Here is a 15,989-nt window from a genome sequence, read left to right on the forward strand (position 1 = left end):
TCTTTTCAGTATATTAAAAAAAAGATACATCTGTCTTTCAGATTTTAGGATTTCAGCCATACATGAATACTCACTACAGCAGCTGTCCAGTTGTATTTAGGAACGACTGTTATATTTACAAATGCCCGGATACTTGGACTTCTTGTCATCCTGAAATAGCCTGTTCATATTTGAAAATTGCAGTTCACAAAAAAAAAAAATGCTCCTGTAACAGGAACAAAAATTATTTAGAAAACGTGACAAATCCCTGATAGCTACACTCATCTCTGTCCTGAATTCATCCCCGCTTTCCGCTCAGCTGCTGAATCACCCCCCGAACTCCCCACAGGTCACTTTACAACAAGAGCTCTTCACAACATTGCAACATGGCTTAAGCCTCCTAAGGTGGCTGAGGGAATGAAGTACTCCCATGAAGTGTTTATTTATAGATGCTTTTAAAACCACACCCAAAGTTTACTGACTCTTTTCCCCCTGACCTTGATCTGCAGATGATTATGGCTCACCTCGTCTTTTAAATGCTTCGTGACGTGAAACGGTAAACAACAGTTATTTCAACTGCTCAATGAATTGTGCCCGACAAAAGATGAGTCAAGTGATCACAGGTTACTTTTATTTTCTACTAAAAATACATGTTTCATGCAGGTTTTGTCACTTTCCACAACAGTCAACAAAAACACAATGAAACTAGTGTAGATCCACCTCAAGGCTTTAAGCCACACACTTTTTAGGCAAAAGGAGGATTTCTAAGTCACTCAGTAATGTGTACAAATATAAGTGGCTTTTAAATAGTGAGTCTTCATCTGTCGATACATGCCGTTTCATGCTTTCATGAGAGAAGACAGCCAATCATACCTGACTTCTACAGTAGTTCATGATGCCAGGGGGGAAAGCCTGTTAAAAACAAAATGCTAAATGAAGTGGAAAACAGAACATAAATAAGCAAATAATCTAACTTAAGTAAGATATTGCTTTTTTAAAAGTATTTAAAATCAGTATACAATACAACATATCCTAAATGCTCTAGACAAAGACGTAGCTTGAGAATCTCCCTAAACTGTGTTAAGACTCATGGATGTGGTACAGTTATGTTGGTCTCTTCATCAATACGCTGGATGTTGTGAGAACAAAAAGAATGTCTTTCTCTCTGTACGGTCTTGTTGCAAACTTTGCGGCACGGACAGAAACGTTTGTGGCACAGCTTGAATCTAAACAGTGGAGTTGAAGGCATATGTGAATCAGTTATACTACATGTAAAGGAGAGAGCGAGAGCGTGGAGCAAACTATGCTCTACGACACAAGGCCTGCTATGAACTTTGTATGAAAATAAAAAGGAGGTAGGCAAATTCTCTCCACTGCTCAGGACACACTGACAGTTTTAATAAGAAGCAGGGATGGGCATGAAGAGCTTGTCAAACATGCTACACATACACACACACATCAAGCCAGTGTAAAAGATGACAGTTCAGCACAGCATGCTTGAAATCTGCCTCCTATCCTATTAAAATAGTTTCCTTTCTTACACAGCTGCTTGCATATTAATGCTATTAAGATTTGAAATCACCTTTCATGTAAACAAGGAGACAACAAGACACACGACTCATGCATGCATTATCATCTCCAAAAAGTAGAACAACAGTAAACACAGACAGATGTTACTGCACAGTATATTTAGTGGCTTTTACTTAGAATTTTAGGTTGCCGTATTTTAGAGAGCTTTTGTTAATACATGAATGAAGCAACCACGAATTAACGCATCTTCTTGTCTTTCTTACTTCCCGTCTGCATGACATCATTAAGCGTAAATGACATGAAAGCAATCTGCTCAAGTTCACTTTCTTTCCCACACTCCATCAGGCATGAGAACTGATCTTTGTCTCCATTGTAGGCCAGGTCTGAGTAGCCGCTGGGCCCCCTGTGGATGATCCGGGGCCTGTCCCACCCTGACGAATGCAGAGGGGATCGGTTCAAATACACGCCCATGTCCCTTCTGCTGGACTTGTTGGTTGGGTGGATGAAGAGGAGCCAGGTTTGTGTGTCTGGAGACAAGAGCGAAGTGCCGCAGGCTTTGCTTTCCGCATCATCGTTGGGGACAAATTCAGGGGCGGGGAAGCCAATAACGCTGCCCTGACAGCCCGAAGGTGGTTCCACGAGCTCTGAAGCCATGTGGGGTTTGTCGAAATACACGCCGCTGTTTTCACTCAAGGCCTCACATCTGTGCCCTCCAGAGTTACGAGCATTGCAGTAAAGGTGACTCCTGCCCTCATGGTCTATGATTTCAGCCATTTCACATTCACATGACTTTTTTCTAAGCATCTTTCCTACACGCCATGTCTGTCCAAAGTCCTCACTATATATAGACAAAGCACGTGGGTAAACTGTGAAAGGAATTGGAAAGGAACAGCATCTGTAAGGGACATAATAGGCGTAAGCAGGGATGACCAATCTTCCGTTCTCCAGCTGAACACCGTGGCCTGGACCCACTGCAAATGTGGCCCACTTATGGATAGCTTCCCCAATCACACTTTCTGTTAGGTCTCTTGCTTGAGTCCAGGTTTGCCCGTCGTCGCTGCTGCTAATACAGCAAAGACGGGCCTTGTTCTTACCTGTAAAGATCTGTCGCGCCTCTGTGGTGTTCCCCAAGATACAGATGAAAAATAAAAACAGGGTTTTGCTGTTTTTTTCGTACACAGGGCAGGGATTCATGGTGCGGTGGTCTGGGAGACAAGCTGTCGACAGCTCCTGACTGGATGACCACTGGAAAACAAAGCAAAAGATACAAAAATCCAAAAGATTTGAAGACACGATTTTGGATAATATCCATATTAAAGGGGACATATTATGAAAAATCCACTTTTACAGTGTTTTTGAACATTTATTTGGGTAACCTGAGTGTCTATCTTCCCACAAAATTTTAAATAAATCCATCCAGTCCTTTTTTGTGGCCTGCTTAAGTCTTACCACACAGAGAAAAATGCTCCATTTCAACTTTCTCAGTTTGTGACATCACACGTTGGATTCTGATTATAAAATCCCCTCCCCTGGTATTTCTAGCCATGGACTTCACCTCCAGCCTAGAGAAAACATTTTGTGCAGGTCTGCCATTTTTATTGTCTTTACAGAAGAGTGATGTCTACCAGGAAAACTCAGGACGAGCTCATTGCATTTAAAGAGACACACACACCAAAACAGAGCGTTCTGAGAGAGCTGGTTTCTACAGGGTAAAAAAACCTCCTTTGCTGCTTGATTCATGTTATATTTGGACCAAAGCACAGCACAAAAGTTTCATTTAGAGCACAGGGGACTGTTTAAAAAGGTGAAAAGAGGTATAATATGTCCCCTTTAAATGTTTCTTTGTATGGGAATAATTACCTGAACAGATCCATCATCTTTCAGTGTTCCTCTTCTCATTACGAGAATCTTGGCATCATGGTCACAAGGGGAGGATCTTTTTTCTGCAAAGGCGAGGAAGGTGTGACAGTGCCTCAGATAAATGAGAGCAGGAATTCTGTATGTAATCCCACTTGGCTCCTTTTCAAACAAAGTTGTTTTGACTGGCTCCTCTCCACTGCCACTCTTTGATGGTGTGTTCCCCATAATGGATCACAAGTTCTGCAAATAGACAATGTTAATCTTAATGTAACACAAATCACTGCTTCTTTAGTAGTCTTCTTAACATCTTTGACATAATAATAATAATAATAATAATCATAATCATAGGAAGAGTTTACACTCCACCAGCTCCACATAGACAGACATGTAATTACAGGATGACAAAGAGATTCTTATATGTCCTGTGCATACATAAAAATACTCACCTTTACTTGTCAGTCGTCATTTGCCGCCCTTGATCTTCGCCTGAACGGCATAATATCTTCTAATATCACGCCACAACAAGAAACCCTCTGATGTTCACGACACTGACGCTATAGGTTCACTGGAAACGAAGAAGCCACTGACGCGAGAGGCTACCCTCGCACGTACTTCCGGGTTCGCTTGGACGAGGTTTTGTCAGACAGAAGGACCACGGGTTCAAACCACCTCACTCAAGTAAAACCACACAGTCTGTGAGGTCTACTTTCTTTCACCTTAATAGTTCTATACTGAAAGGCACGGAAGCGTTCAGGTGAAATTGGAACAAAAGTAAATAAACCATCGGGTAGTTCCACGCATGCGCAATTAGGACACTTCAAAGCTAGCCAGCTATTTCTTGTAACCAAACAGAGGTCGCACATAAATTCGTCTGGCCACATATTTAGAAAGCGTTGTTGTGCACGCAAAGTCCACTGCATCCTCGTAATAAAATGTTTATTTACTCTTTTAAAGTTACAACTTGTTAGCGCGGTGGATTATTATCTTGTCATTTAATTTAATCTTTGACCAGCCAGGCTCTCAAGTTGCTTCCGCCTTCGCATGTAAAGAAGCACGCTTGCTTCTTCACCGCCCCCTGCTGGACAGGATGGCAACTAAATAATCGTCTTTTTCAGGTGGTTGCTAGGATACAAAGCACCACAGAGCAGCTCAAGATCAAATTAAATGTTAGAAAGTCGCAGAGCACAGTTTGATAAACCTTTGAATAAAAGTCGTTTCTTGATTAATGGATCACTCAAGACGACAGGATGAGCGCAGCGTCCCATAAACCAGAGGACAGACAGAGATATGCCACCAAAGGTTTCCCATCCCGGACATTACAGCATCGAGGAGTGGAAGGTGGGTTAAATTAAATCAGCATAATTCAAGAAACGTAATGAAAAGAACAAACAGCGCAGTAAATTGTGCAAGCCAATATCGTGCCTTTAGCACTATAAAAGGTTCAGGCCAATTTATTACCTCTTTAATAATAGTGTTAGTTAAAGCTTAAATTCTTTCTTTTCAATCAATCCATATAAAATACAATTGGTTGATTGATTTTCAACTATCATTTTGGTTGGACAAAGTTATTTAAATAAAAGCACATCAGAAGTTATTATTACTTTCTTCTGTTTTTCACTTCATAACAATTTAACCTGAGAATACAATTGGCAGACTATTGTAGGAATCAGATAATTGGTAGCTACAGACATATTTAACATGTGCATGAGTTAATCTGAAAGTAGTGTTTGGCCAACAATATTATTTATTAATTGGACTTTTTCTTGCAGGTGCTGGTCATTGGCTCGTGGCGTACAGAAAGGCAGAGGAGCAGAGATACAGGAGTTTGCACAGAAGAATAAAAGGGATGCATGGAAAATGTGACAACAAGAGGGGAAATGACGCTCACCATGGTAACACACTGGATGCACTTTTTCTGGTAAGTTCCTGTGATATACATACAAAACGTGCGATATCATGAGAACTGTTTTTGTGCAAAAGCTGAGTCATGGCTGATCTATGTATGTTACAGCCTAATCACATTTTCTATTGTAGCTTCAGTCACATTGTGTTGATAGACCGTCTGAACTCTGTACCATCAACATCAGTGAGCGGAAACTGAATTCTGTAAGAATCACTTTTTTCCTCCACATTTTTGTCAAAGTTATTTGTTAAACAGTTAGAATATTAACATTGTGTCTCTGTTGTGCAAAAGGTCAATCCTGACGACCTGAAGGAGTTTGTCAATGTAGCTTACATTGATGCATCGATCAACGCTCTCTCTATAGGTGATTGATTACTAATCAAGCAGGATTCAATAAGATTTCAATGTGTCTTCAAGTCTTAAAGGGTTTGTTTTGTACAGGGCATTTCAGCAGTTTCCTGTCTTTAAAAGAACTCAATCTGTCGTTGAACGGGCTCCGCAACATGACGTTTGATGCTGCTGGTTTCCCTCATCTCGAGGTGAGACGGCCGTCTTTGTCATATCAATTCAAGCTTCTCTGACTGGTTTTATCTTCGGTTATTTATGTTTGGCACCACTGCCTCAGGGTAGACGTCAAGGTGATGAATAACACACTGCTCTTTAAAAATGTTCCATGCCAGAGTTATGGTGAGTTCAGGTAGACATTTAAGATCAATGAGGATGAAATCTTTGATAATAAAACACTGCAAACACAGATACTTGACAATATCTGCAAACAGATAATTCTCTTTTTTGTCCACCAGGGGGCGGTAAAAATCCACACAACCCAAAAGTTTCTCACAGGAGCTTTAAATACACAAGTGTTATTATTACTTTAGATATTACGTTTGAGTTGTCAGTATGTCTAAGGAGTGGCTCATAACTTGACATTTAAATTCCCCTGGAAACTTTGTAATCTTCATGTTGCTGCTTATGTTGCTGTAATAATGGCGAAGCTTTGATATTAATGAGCAACAAACAGAGAAGATATGTGCTGTTTCTTCTTATGTCGACGTTTGGACTTTTCCGGAGCTGTTTAATGTTTGAACAGTGTTGGATGGTTTAGTTAACCTCGATAACTCGTTTGAATCCTTTCAGGTTTTGGATCTTTCCTACAACAATTTGTCAGCTGATTCTATTGTTGACGTTGGTCGGCTTCCTCGCCTAAAAGTCCTTCATCTGACTGGAAATGAACTTCATCATCTCCCTCCTTACATGTGTTCCTCCAACATGAGCCCGGCACAACTGTAAGTAACTAATCGTCTTTGATCTGAATGAATATCTCTTGACTTTCCCTCGGGATCAAAACAGTATCTATCTATCTATGAATTAAAAATAAGCTGTATTGAGCTTGTAGAGCTCTTTTTTAGTCTTATGGCGACTCAAAACACTGATACACCGCAGGTCACACCTACATATTCACACACTGATTGCAGAGGTTGCTCTGTAAAGTGACCATCAAACTAATAATTCGTACGCTCCTGACGAAGCAGTGTCTCGCCCATGGACACGTTGGACATGTTTCTGCAGGAGCTGGGGATCAAACCCTCGAGTGGGAGACCACGACTCTACCAACTGATCCACAGCCGCCCCTGATCACTCAACCTGCTGTGTCATCTCAAGTTCATCAGCATTCAAACACTTCTATCCGCTGCTACATGCTAATACTTTTTAGCCTTTCAACACAAATGAATTCACTTTACTTCACACTGTATTTTCCAAATTGTTCCTGCAAAAAGGCGATGATTTCGGTCTTTTATTCACGGGTCACTTGTGTCAGGCACTTCTTTGTGTAATGGCTGCAGAAGCCAACTTTCCACATGACAGCTTCTCCTGAAAACATTGATGTGAGTCACAGGAATCGGGCAGAATGAGAGACAGCTAATCCATTTAAATACAGGTTTTGGGGAGCAAAATGCTAATTCATTCTTCAGCTACAATCTGATGCTTTCCACAGTCTGCTTCTTCCTGACATTAGTTACTGCATATCACATCTTATTTTATGATTCAACAGCCAGTTATTGCCATGAATTTAAGACTACGCTTCAACATCAGGTTCAGTTGAATCAAATCCCTCGACCTATAGCCATGCAGTTGTTTTTAGCTCACTTCTAAAAATGTCAAATGACACAGCCAATGCTTCCTGACCATGTGTCAGTCATGAGCAGCATGGCTTATTGAGAAGTTACTGAATTATTTCATAAATTGACAAATTCTCTGAGAATATAATGACAAGAAAAGCCATAATATATTCTAAAAAGTGTCAAATTGACCACAAGGGTCACAAAAAAACGTTTTAAATTCATGTCCCCGATTCTGGTGAAGCAAATGTAAAAGTATGGTGTACACCTGCTCTGCAGCCGGAGAGATAAAGAACAGAGTGTTGAGCATGAATGCTGTAGTTACTGATCTTACACTGAAGTGCATTATAAAACACATTGAGTATATTTATAAAGTAGACTTAGCTCATGATGGATCCGTGTTGAGCCTTTGTAGATAAAATAATAAAGAGTACAGTCCAGAGCTGCTCTCTTTGTTCAGTGAGGTAACATTTGGTACAAATACAGACTCACTGACTGACTGACTGACTGTTTAGTCCTGCTGAATGTATTGTTCTTCTTTATGTACAGGCACGCTTCACATGAAGACGCACAGTTTGAAACTCTTGAGGTCCTGATACTGGATGATAACAGACTCAACTCAGGAGTCTTCGAGAGTCTATCACAACTAAAGAGGTGATTTAAAATCTACAAAACAAAGTAGATGAGGAAATGGTGGAAACATGAATTCAGTGTTTTAAAATGTTTTAATTACAGGTTGAGGTATTTAAACCTACAGGGGAACCGCATTTCTAAAATACCATATATGCAACAAGCGGGTTCGATAAAAGCAGCGATCGATGATCTAACCGAAGAAGGGGGACCAGGTAAGTGTTCGCTTTCAAAATGGTGATTTTAAACTGGTACGTTAGTGGCTTCAAGAAAATAGTCATCTTCCCTCCCATCCAGCCCACACTGGGACAAATCCTTTCACTGATGAAAATTTGAAGAGACCATCTCAGGTACTTGATTTTACAGTTGGCTCGTCACTTTGTTTCATTAGTTATTAGTGTCTGTATCAATCACCCTTAGAGTGAACCCACAGAGGAGTCCTGCGGAGGCTCTGCTCTGCCTCTACCTGCGCTGCAGTACCTGAATTTAGCCGACAACAAGGTGAGTCACATAATGTGTACCAAAGAACAATCCACCATGAGCTGTTTGAAGAAAAACGAGCTAACGTGTCTCATCAGTGTTTCATCATCAGATTGCCGAGGAGGACGGAGTGCTGGCTGCCGCCCTTTTCCCAGCGCTCCGAGAAATCGATATCTGCTCCAACCCTCTGACCACACAGAGAAGTGGTAATCCTTCTGTTGTCTCCCACATGAAGCCGAGCGTAAGGATGCTCAGTGAACATGAAAAGTCATGTCATGTCTTTGTTTGAACACAGGAGACCCTCCTTTACTCACATACTACCTCCAGGACAGACTGGGGATTACGATTAGGCGAAAGAAGAAACAAGAAGCCATGAAGGCGTCCACGGATCCAAAATGGAAGGTTTGACTCTCCTTCGCTTCGTGTTGCCATCGAAATTTGACTCTTGATATTTTGCTGTACGAAGCATTGTTTTTTTCTGTCGCAGGTAGAAGAAAGAATCCCCAAGGTGTCAAAGAAGACATCGTTGAGGGACGCACCTTATCCTGTTAAAACTCAGGGGGAGAGAAATGAGATGAGCTTAAAGAAAACAGCAGAATCCCTCCAAGAAGAAACCCAACACTTCTTTGTTACTCAGGTAGTCTTTAACCTGTGACTTTATCAAGGCTGTTCCATGAATACACTCAGAGCGATTCAAATGATTTCTTTCTTTGCATCATGTTCAGGCAACAGATTTTGAGTTGGATCTCCAAGACGACGAGAAAGAAACGGCAGGGAGCAAAGTGGGACAGAAGGCGGACACAGTACCTGCAGGACTCCCGTGTTATGAAATGTTGATGGATGCAAACCCACACCCTGATGTGTTGGAGCCCATTGGTGAGGATTTATATTCTCATCGGCAGCCATTTATTTTTGGACTTTTCCTCCAGCTCTTAAATAAAAAAAGGTCTGGCAATGAAATCAGCCCATAGTGAAGGAGATAGTCAAGGTTTTTTTTGTTTTTTTTTTCATTTCCACAGGAATTCAAACAGCTGTTCGGATGCTGGAGCACACGCTGAAGAATCTCAATGTTTACAGAGACTCCAAACCAAGGCTTGATAGCATCCAGACACCGTACAGAGAAAGAGAGAAAAGGGTTTGTTCGTTCTCGCTGTGTATATTTCCAGTATTACTTTAAAATGAGCGTCGAAGCATTCCTAACTTTAAAAGAGCCTTTCTGTATGCAGATTAGGAAACTTCCACCTATGAGGCCAATAAAGCAGCCGTCCGAGAAGGTCGATGAAATGATCAAGGAAATCAAAGAGAGCACATCGATCAGAGAAGTCCCTTTAAGTAGGAACATTTCTGATTCAGTCCACGTCAGCTCACAGTTTACATTTCTAAATGGTCACTATTTGTTTTCTGTTCAGGCAGCGCTGTACGCAACACAACTTCCACCAAGCAGGATTATAAGGAAGCTCGGTGTTTGCTGAGGGACATGAAGGCAAAGTACAAAGTGCTCCATAAGAAAACCATGGAACAAGTCGCCAGCATTGAGGCTGAGAGAAACACCAGTCACGATGCTGCGGAGCCTGTGAGCTCGGATCTCTAACTGCTGACATTAAAACGTGCTCAGCTAAGCTGCGAACTGTCTTCAGCAACATCTCGTTAGTGTTGGTATGCTATTGGTGTGAGTTGAATTAATAAGAGCAGAAAGCACATGTCTTTAATAAAAAGAAGGTCATTGAACCTTCATGCATTTTATTAAACAGAACTGACACTGATATATGGTGAGAGTGATTGATGATAGAGCAGCTGCAGCTCCATGGATACACCCAGAGCAGCAGTGTGTGTGTGCCACTAAGAGTTCAGATGTGACAATGAAAGTTAAAGTGGAGTTTATCGCTTTATGCTGTGTGTGTGTGTGTGTGTGTGTGTGTGTGTGTGTGTGTGTGTGTACATTCACATCTTCTCAGTCCAAACAGCAATTTTCATAGTTCTCTGGTTCAATCTGTTTTTATCAGCATACCCTTAAATCACAGCCTGTCATTAAACTGATGGCTTTTTATTCTGCTAACATGCCTTTGGTTCAGAGTCATCTTGGATTTATTCTTTTGATACAGTGGTTCATTCAGATAGACTGTTGTTTGTATATATTGAAGCTCTAGTGAGCGTTCATTGCTACATGCTACATGCTGGTTCAGTTGTTTATTCTCAGCATGTTTAGTCCATTTCTACCCGACTGAAGAGTCCGACTCCTCGTCTAAGCTGCTGTGGGACAGCCCGGAGTTCTCCTTTACACTTCTCACTTTTACAGCGTCTGATTGGTTGAAAAGACAACAGAATTGTGGACATGGATAAAACGTAACACATTCTACAACTGACCTGCAAACTGAACATATAATAATGTTTCATTTCATTTTATATAATACAGTCTGCCTTTCATTAACCACAGAGAAACCACAATATGATTTTGATTCAATGTGATAAAAAGCATTGTGTTGTCCGTGCTAACGATAACACAATACATTAGTGTGATTATATACTTATGATCTCATTCAGGGAAGTCAGCTGTGGTCTGGAGCATCAATTAGGTACACATCTCTGCAGCTCAGTATGATTTAAAGTCCACATATTGAAACACGTGGTTTATAAAGTCCAAAGGTTGATACGTCACTTGGGACATTTCCATACATACACACATATATTGGAAGCTTATTTATGTCATCTTCTGTTTGTGCTGTTCACTTCCTTTTTTTTATTTCATGCTCTCGTCCTTCATATGATTTCAATTATTTCCTCTCCAGCACATGTCAGACAGAAAGCACTCTGAGCACGGGTGGAATAAATCAATCAGGTGTACTCTGGAGAGCTTTCATGGGATTCTTCATGATCACATTCATATGAGCACCTTTCTCTGCTTCTGTAAGCACTGAAGGGTAAATAATGTTAAAACAATACTGCATAAACAGTGAATAACATCAAACATGAGACACCATGTGGGTGTCATGTTGCTATTTTAATGACATGCAGCGCTCATCTGAGCCTCAAACCTGATGCTCAATGTCATTGAATTAAAATGGTATCAAACCTCTTTGAAATCCAATTTTCTATCCACCATAATTCATGTCTTACTGCTCTATCCACGCTGAATGTAGCTCAAGTCGAAGACACATGAAGATTTGTTGGTGCTGTCAAAGTCCTGATGGACTTTGTTCTGCAGCCAGTGAGTCCTGGCATGAGTTTTTTTCACCTGCTTCTATCAGGTTTAGATCTACGTTTGCACAAGCGAAAACTTCCAATCTGGAAGTCTTTGCAGTTGGAAAAAAACAATGCACTATTGAGCAAGAAGTTTTTAATGCAGGTATGTTATCAGCAGTCAGTGATCATCCAGAGTCAACACTGTTAGATTGCAGGTAGAATCTGACCCACTCATCAATAAGTCATCAGAATCAATTCACTGTCGTTGTCTGCTCGTGTTTGTGCAAACTGCAAAGAAAACAACATAAACCTGTCAGAAAAGCTTAGAGAAGCTTAAAGAAAGCCCCAAAACACTTCATCGTCTTATTTTATAAGCTAAAAACTATTCACATTTTTATTGAGAACAGCGCATCAACAACGTGATAATAAAAAATAATGTTAGAAGAGAAACAGCAGTGATGTTGCATAAAAGTTGGGGACTAACAAGAAACCCAAAATGGAAAAAAAAAAAAAAAGATATATGTTGATATATGTGTATTTCAATCCTGAATCTCCAGAAAAAAACAGAAGCAAACAAAATTAAACACAATTCAATAAAAAGACATGGACGGTTTGAGACCCCCGACCCACATAGCACAGACTCTCATCCAGCCATGTGAACGCTAAATCATGTTGCACACTGGACTTGGATATTAGTAACTCTAAGTTTGTTTTGAATTTGGCGCTCTCTGTGGACAAAGTAGGTAGTCTCATTTTTGAGCATCAGTAACCAGGATTTAGTAATCCTTTAAAGTCAGTATCTGGATAATGATCCTGGAAAAAAGAGCCTCATAGTGCTCCTTGAACCACAGCTGAAAAAATCTGTTCCTTCACTTGATGTTTAAAATATGTCTAATACTCCTTAAAGAGCCTTCAAGTTAGAAACTAAGACCGACATGTGTGGCTTTTTACAATGTAACTGAGATAAAGTTCATTTTCAAACATACTTTGTTATTCGGCCTCCTATGTTTATTACTTACCCCAACTGACCCTCATTGATGCCAGCATACTGTTTAGTAATGTGACAAATGACTTCAAGGCTGAAGATAATCACCTTATCCATGTGTCTGTAATTTGTTGCAAACAACTGTGTAGAGTTATCCCAGGAGCGTGTCTGCATGAAGCACAAAGAACGTCTGCTTTGTGTTTGTGAAGGAATCAGATAGAAATGATGTCTCTTTGTTTTTATCTCTTCATCACTAAAATTCACATCAACACAGAAAAAACACAGATCATAAATCTCAGTGAAGAAACTTCTTCGTAAATCCTTTTGCTCTCACCAATGAAGAACTGATGAGGTGAGGAATTAAATGAAAACACATTTTCACCCATTCTTTTGGTGATATAACAGAGTCTGGCAGGAGAGTGAGATACTCTGTCCAAACGCAAAAATAACAAAAGACACGGAAAGGCATCCATGTCTTGTGTTTTGGGCAAGCCCCAGGCAGATTCATGTTTATGCGTGTGTGTGTGTGTTTTTATTCCTATATGGCAGCACATCTGGAGCATTCATTGCTGCAATCAGGCCTGAGAAATGTTTGGTTAAGACTTTCCTGACTCTCAAACTGAGGGCCAACAGTTAAACTTTGAGAATAACCCTGTGGAGACTCAGACACCATATTTGGCTCAGGAAGAAAAAGGCCTGAATACCTCATCAACACTCCTCATTATTCAAACGCCAAATGAGTTCACTGCCGACTGGACCTATTCATTATCTTCTTTTGATGGACGATTGAACTGTTAAACACTTAACATGTAATCCTGGAAAGGCTTTGGCCGCTCTGGCTGACATTTGAAAAGAGGTCTTTATTCATTACAGATCATGAAGTTGATGTTTATCGTCTTGATTCTGTGCAACAAAACAACTTGCTGTTCTCCATCTGTAATAGTTAATAGTCATTGCTAGCACGTGTTTAAAAGTCTGACCTTCAAACCGAGCCGCTCAGGATGAGGGCATGAAGTCCAAAGCGTTCATGACATGCATCCTGGTATTGTCTTTGTTTTTTTGGCCGTGCTCCAAACATGAGCTAAAATGATCAGGGCCAACTTAATTACTGAGAGGGTGAGGGTGTAAAAAACAGAGCCCTTGATAGATTTCGGAAGTATTTTGATGAAGCATAAACTCCGGGGTTCTGCTGAGCACCTTAATCAGCTATGAAAGCAAACACATCCATCAGACTGAATTAACTTAACAGAGTTTGGCTCGCTTTGAAACAAAAGGCTGCCTGATTGTGTTGCAATGCTTCAGTTCCTCACAAACACGGTATGCATCACGGAGGAACTCGGAGAAACATTCGATCCTGAAACTTTAGAAATAGGTTCAAAAAACGGTGGTGTCTATATTTGAGGCTAAAAACAAAGTAATCCTCATCTTCAAACATAGTTTGGTATTTTCTAAGTGGGGTTGTATGAGGCACTAGTAGTGAGTATATCAACCACAGGAGATGTCGGTCCCTTTAACAACAGACTGACAGGAGTGCTTTGACGGAAGCTATAGGCAATAATATGGACTGGGTTGTTTTCTCTATGTAGCATATGTCTGTTCACATCTTCAGTTGAAGCATCGTTCCCTGATACCTTCTTCGAACAACCGTCTGTTTACATATAGTTCTTTTACTTCTGTTTACATGCATATAAGTCTGTTTACATCTTAGTCCGATCGCTGTCCTTTGTATCTAACTTTGTCATTTTGTATTTTAACTTTGTACTAACATCTTGACACTTTTGTGACACTTTATTCTTTATGACACTTTATTCTTTGATGAAACTTTAGTCTTTGGTTGATTCTGTATCCTTGGTTACATTTTTTAACATTGCCCTCCGGGGACAAATAAAGTTTTTTGAATTGAATTGAATTGTAGTTTAATTTGAAGAGACACCGAGCTAAGAACAATGTTAAGGCTAGTACAGTTACACATGTTTAGTCATAATAGCGGTTGTGGTTGATTGGACTGACTGACAGTAATAATAATAACCGTTGCCATGAGGCTAGGCTTCACTTTAGCTAATAACTGTTACTGAGCTTTAACTGTCCGCTGTTGTTTTTATAGTTTGGAATAGGCTAGCTAGATAGTAGGCGAGCATGCTAAATTAGCCTGTTTCTGCTACCAAGATATTGATTTGCTCTGACTCAACCCCACCTCTTTGCATGCTTCTTGGTCAGCCTGAAGTTAGTTGGAGTCAGCATTTAAAAAATGGTGACTGCCATTGTTGGGCTTAGTAAGCCCTTTTCAGAATCCAGTGGTAACTCCACTCAGACTATGTCTATGTTTAAAAGCAATAATCTTAACATTAAAAAGTAATCTTTGGAATGTGATAAAATGACACAGTTTGAATGTAATGAAATTAAATGTATTAGTATTGTGGGCAAAGCCAGACCCCAACCCCAAGTCTCAACATCGTCTTTACTTGGTTCTTAATCTGAGTAACATGGGAAGCAGGACACATACACAGAGCTGACCGACTGTATGATTTATACCCACTGACTGCCCCCAGCTGTTACAACTGCCAGAGCCAAGACTGAGCATGCATAGCAGAATTGGCCCGTGAGACAAATTCAAACATCTACAACATTATCCAACATTATGTCTTTGTCCATTAAGAAATGACAAAGACAGACATGGAAACATGCAAAGTGTGCAACAGCACGCTGGCAGAAATCTTTGTTTAAACCTGCATATGTAGTACTCATAAATATATAGTCTGCATGGGAAAATGGCAACGTGAAAATGTTGATCACTAATTTATGTTGGCAGCAATAAAGTAGAACAGCCCCTTTTTTCTACCCTGTAACCATCTCTTTGGACAACCAAGGGAGCGACTGTTGGAAACTGCCAGGTCCAACAGTTTACACAAAGTTATGACGGCCTTTTTGTGAGAGTAATGAAGGCAGAGAGGGGAAGAGCGTCTGTTTCGAAATATTGTTTCATGCCCTCGGTGAGATTCAGACAGGGCTGTCTGGCCCAAAGTGTGAAAGAAACACAATGAGTCATTGTGGAAGGGGAGGGGACACAGAGAGCACATCGGGGAGTTCACAGAGGAGGGAAGCAATATCACTCTGAAGCGCCCACTCAGTCTACTAAATCTGCGGTTGCACACTGACTCATGAGAACCAAAGTGATAATTTGACACCTGTTGATCAAACAGGCCTGCGGACTGCACTGCACACTGCACTGCTGAGCAAAAGGAGTGCTCTCACAGACCCTGCTGATATAGGTGATTACTGTATTTCCATAAGGAAGGGAGGAACTTAGGTTCAAGTTGTTAGC

General features: G+C 40.6%; 2 protein-coding genes across 2 annotated transcripts; one reads left to right on the forward strand and one right to left on the reverse strand.

Annotated features, from left to right (window-relative positions):
* Positions 1-588: 588 nt before the first annotated feature.
* Positions 589-4,376, reverse strand: LOC306831925 (sialidase-3-like). The gene is made up of 3 exons (XM_079356228.1): positions 3,816-4,376; positions 3,370-3,609; positions 589-2,754 (listed from the first exon to the last, which is right to left on the reverse strand). The coding sequence occupies exons 2-3, from the start codon at positions 3,592-3,594 to the stop codon at positions 1,747-1,749; spliced, it is 1,233 nt and encodes a 410-aa protein (XP_079212354.1). The 5' UTR covers positions 3,595-3,609; positions 3,816-4,376; the 3' UTR covers positions 589-1,746.
* Positions 4,377-4,497: 121 nt separating this feature from the next.
* Positions 4,498-10,267, forward strand: xrra1 (X-ray radiation resistance associated 1). Its single transcript, XM_079356215.1, has 17 exons — positions 4,498-4,707; positions 5,139-5,287; positions 5,404-5,475; positions 5,564-5,636; positions 5,714-5,811; positions 6,410-6,558; positions 7,942-8,046; positions 8,128-8,237; positions 8,320-8,372; positions 8,443-8,523; positions 8,615-8,708; positions 8,798-8,904; positions 8,990-9,139; positions 9,243-9,378; positions 9,522-9,637; positions 9,729-9,834; positions 9,912-10,267. The coding sequence occupies exons 1-17, from the start codon at positions 4,617-4,619 to the stop codon at positions 10,091-10,093; spliced, it is 1,872 nt and encodes a 623-aa protein (XP_079212341.1). The 5' UTR covers positions 4,498-4,616; the 3' UTR covers positions 10,094-10,267.
* Positions 10,268-15,989: the final 5,722 nt, after the last annotated feature.

The sequence above is a fragment of the Symphodus melops genome (assembly GCF_947650265.1).
Source record: "Symphodus melops genome assembly, chromosome: 11".
In the NCBI taxonomy this organism is placed as follows: Eukaryota; Metazoa; Chordata; class Actinopteri; order Labriformes; family Labridae; genus Symphodus; species Symphodus melops.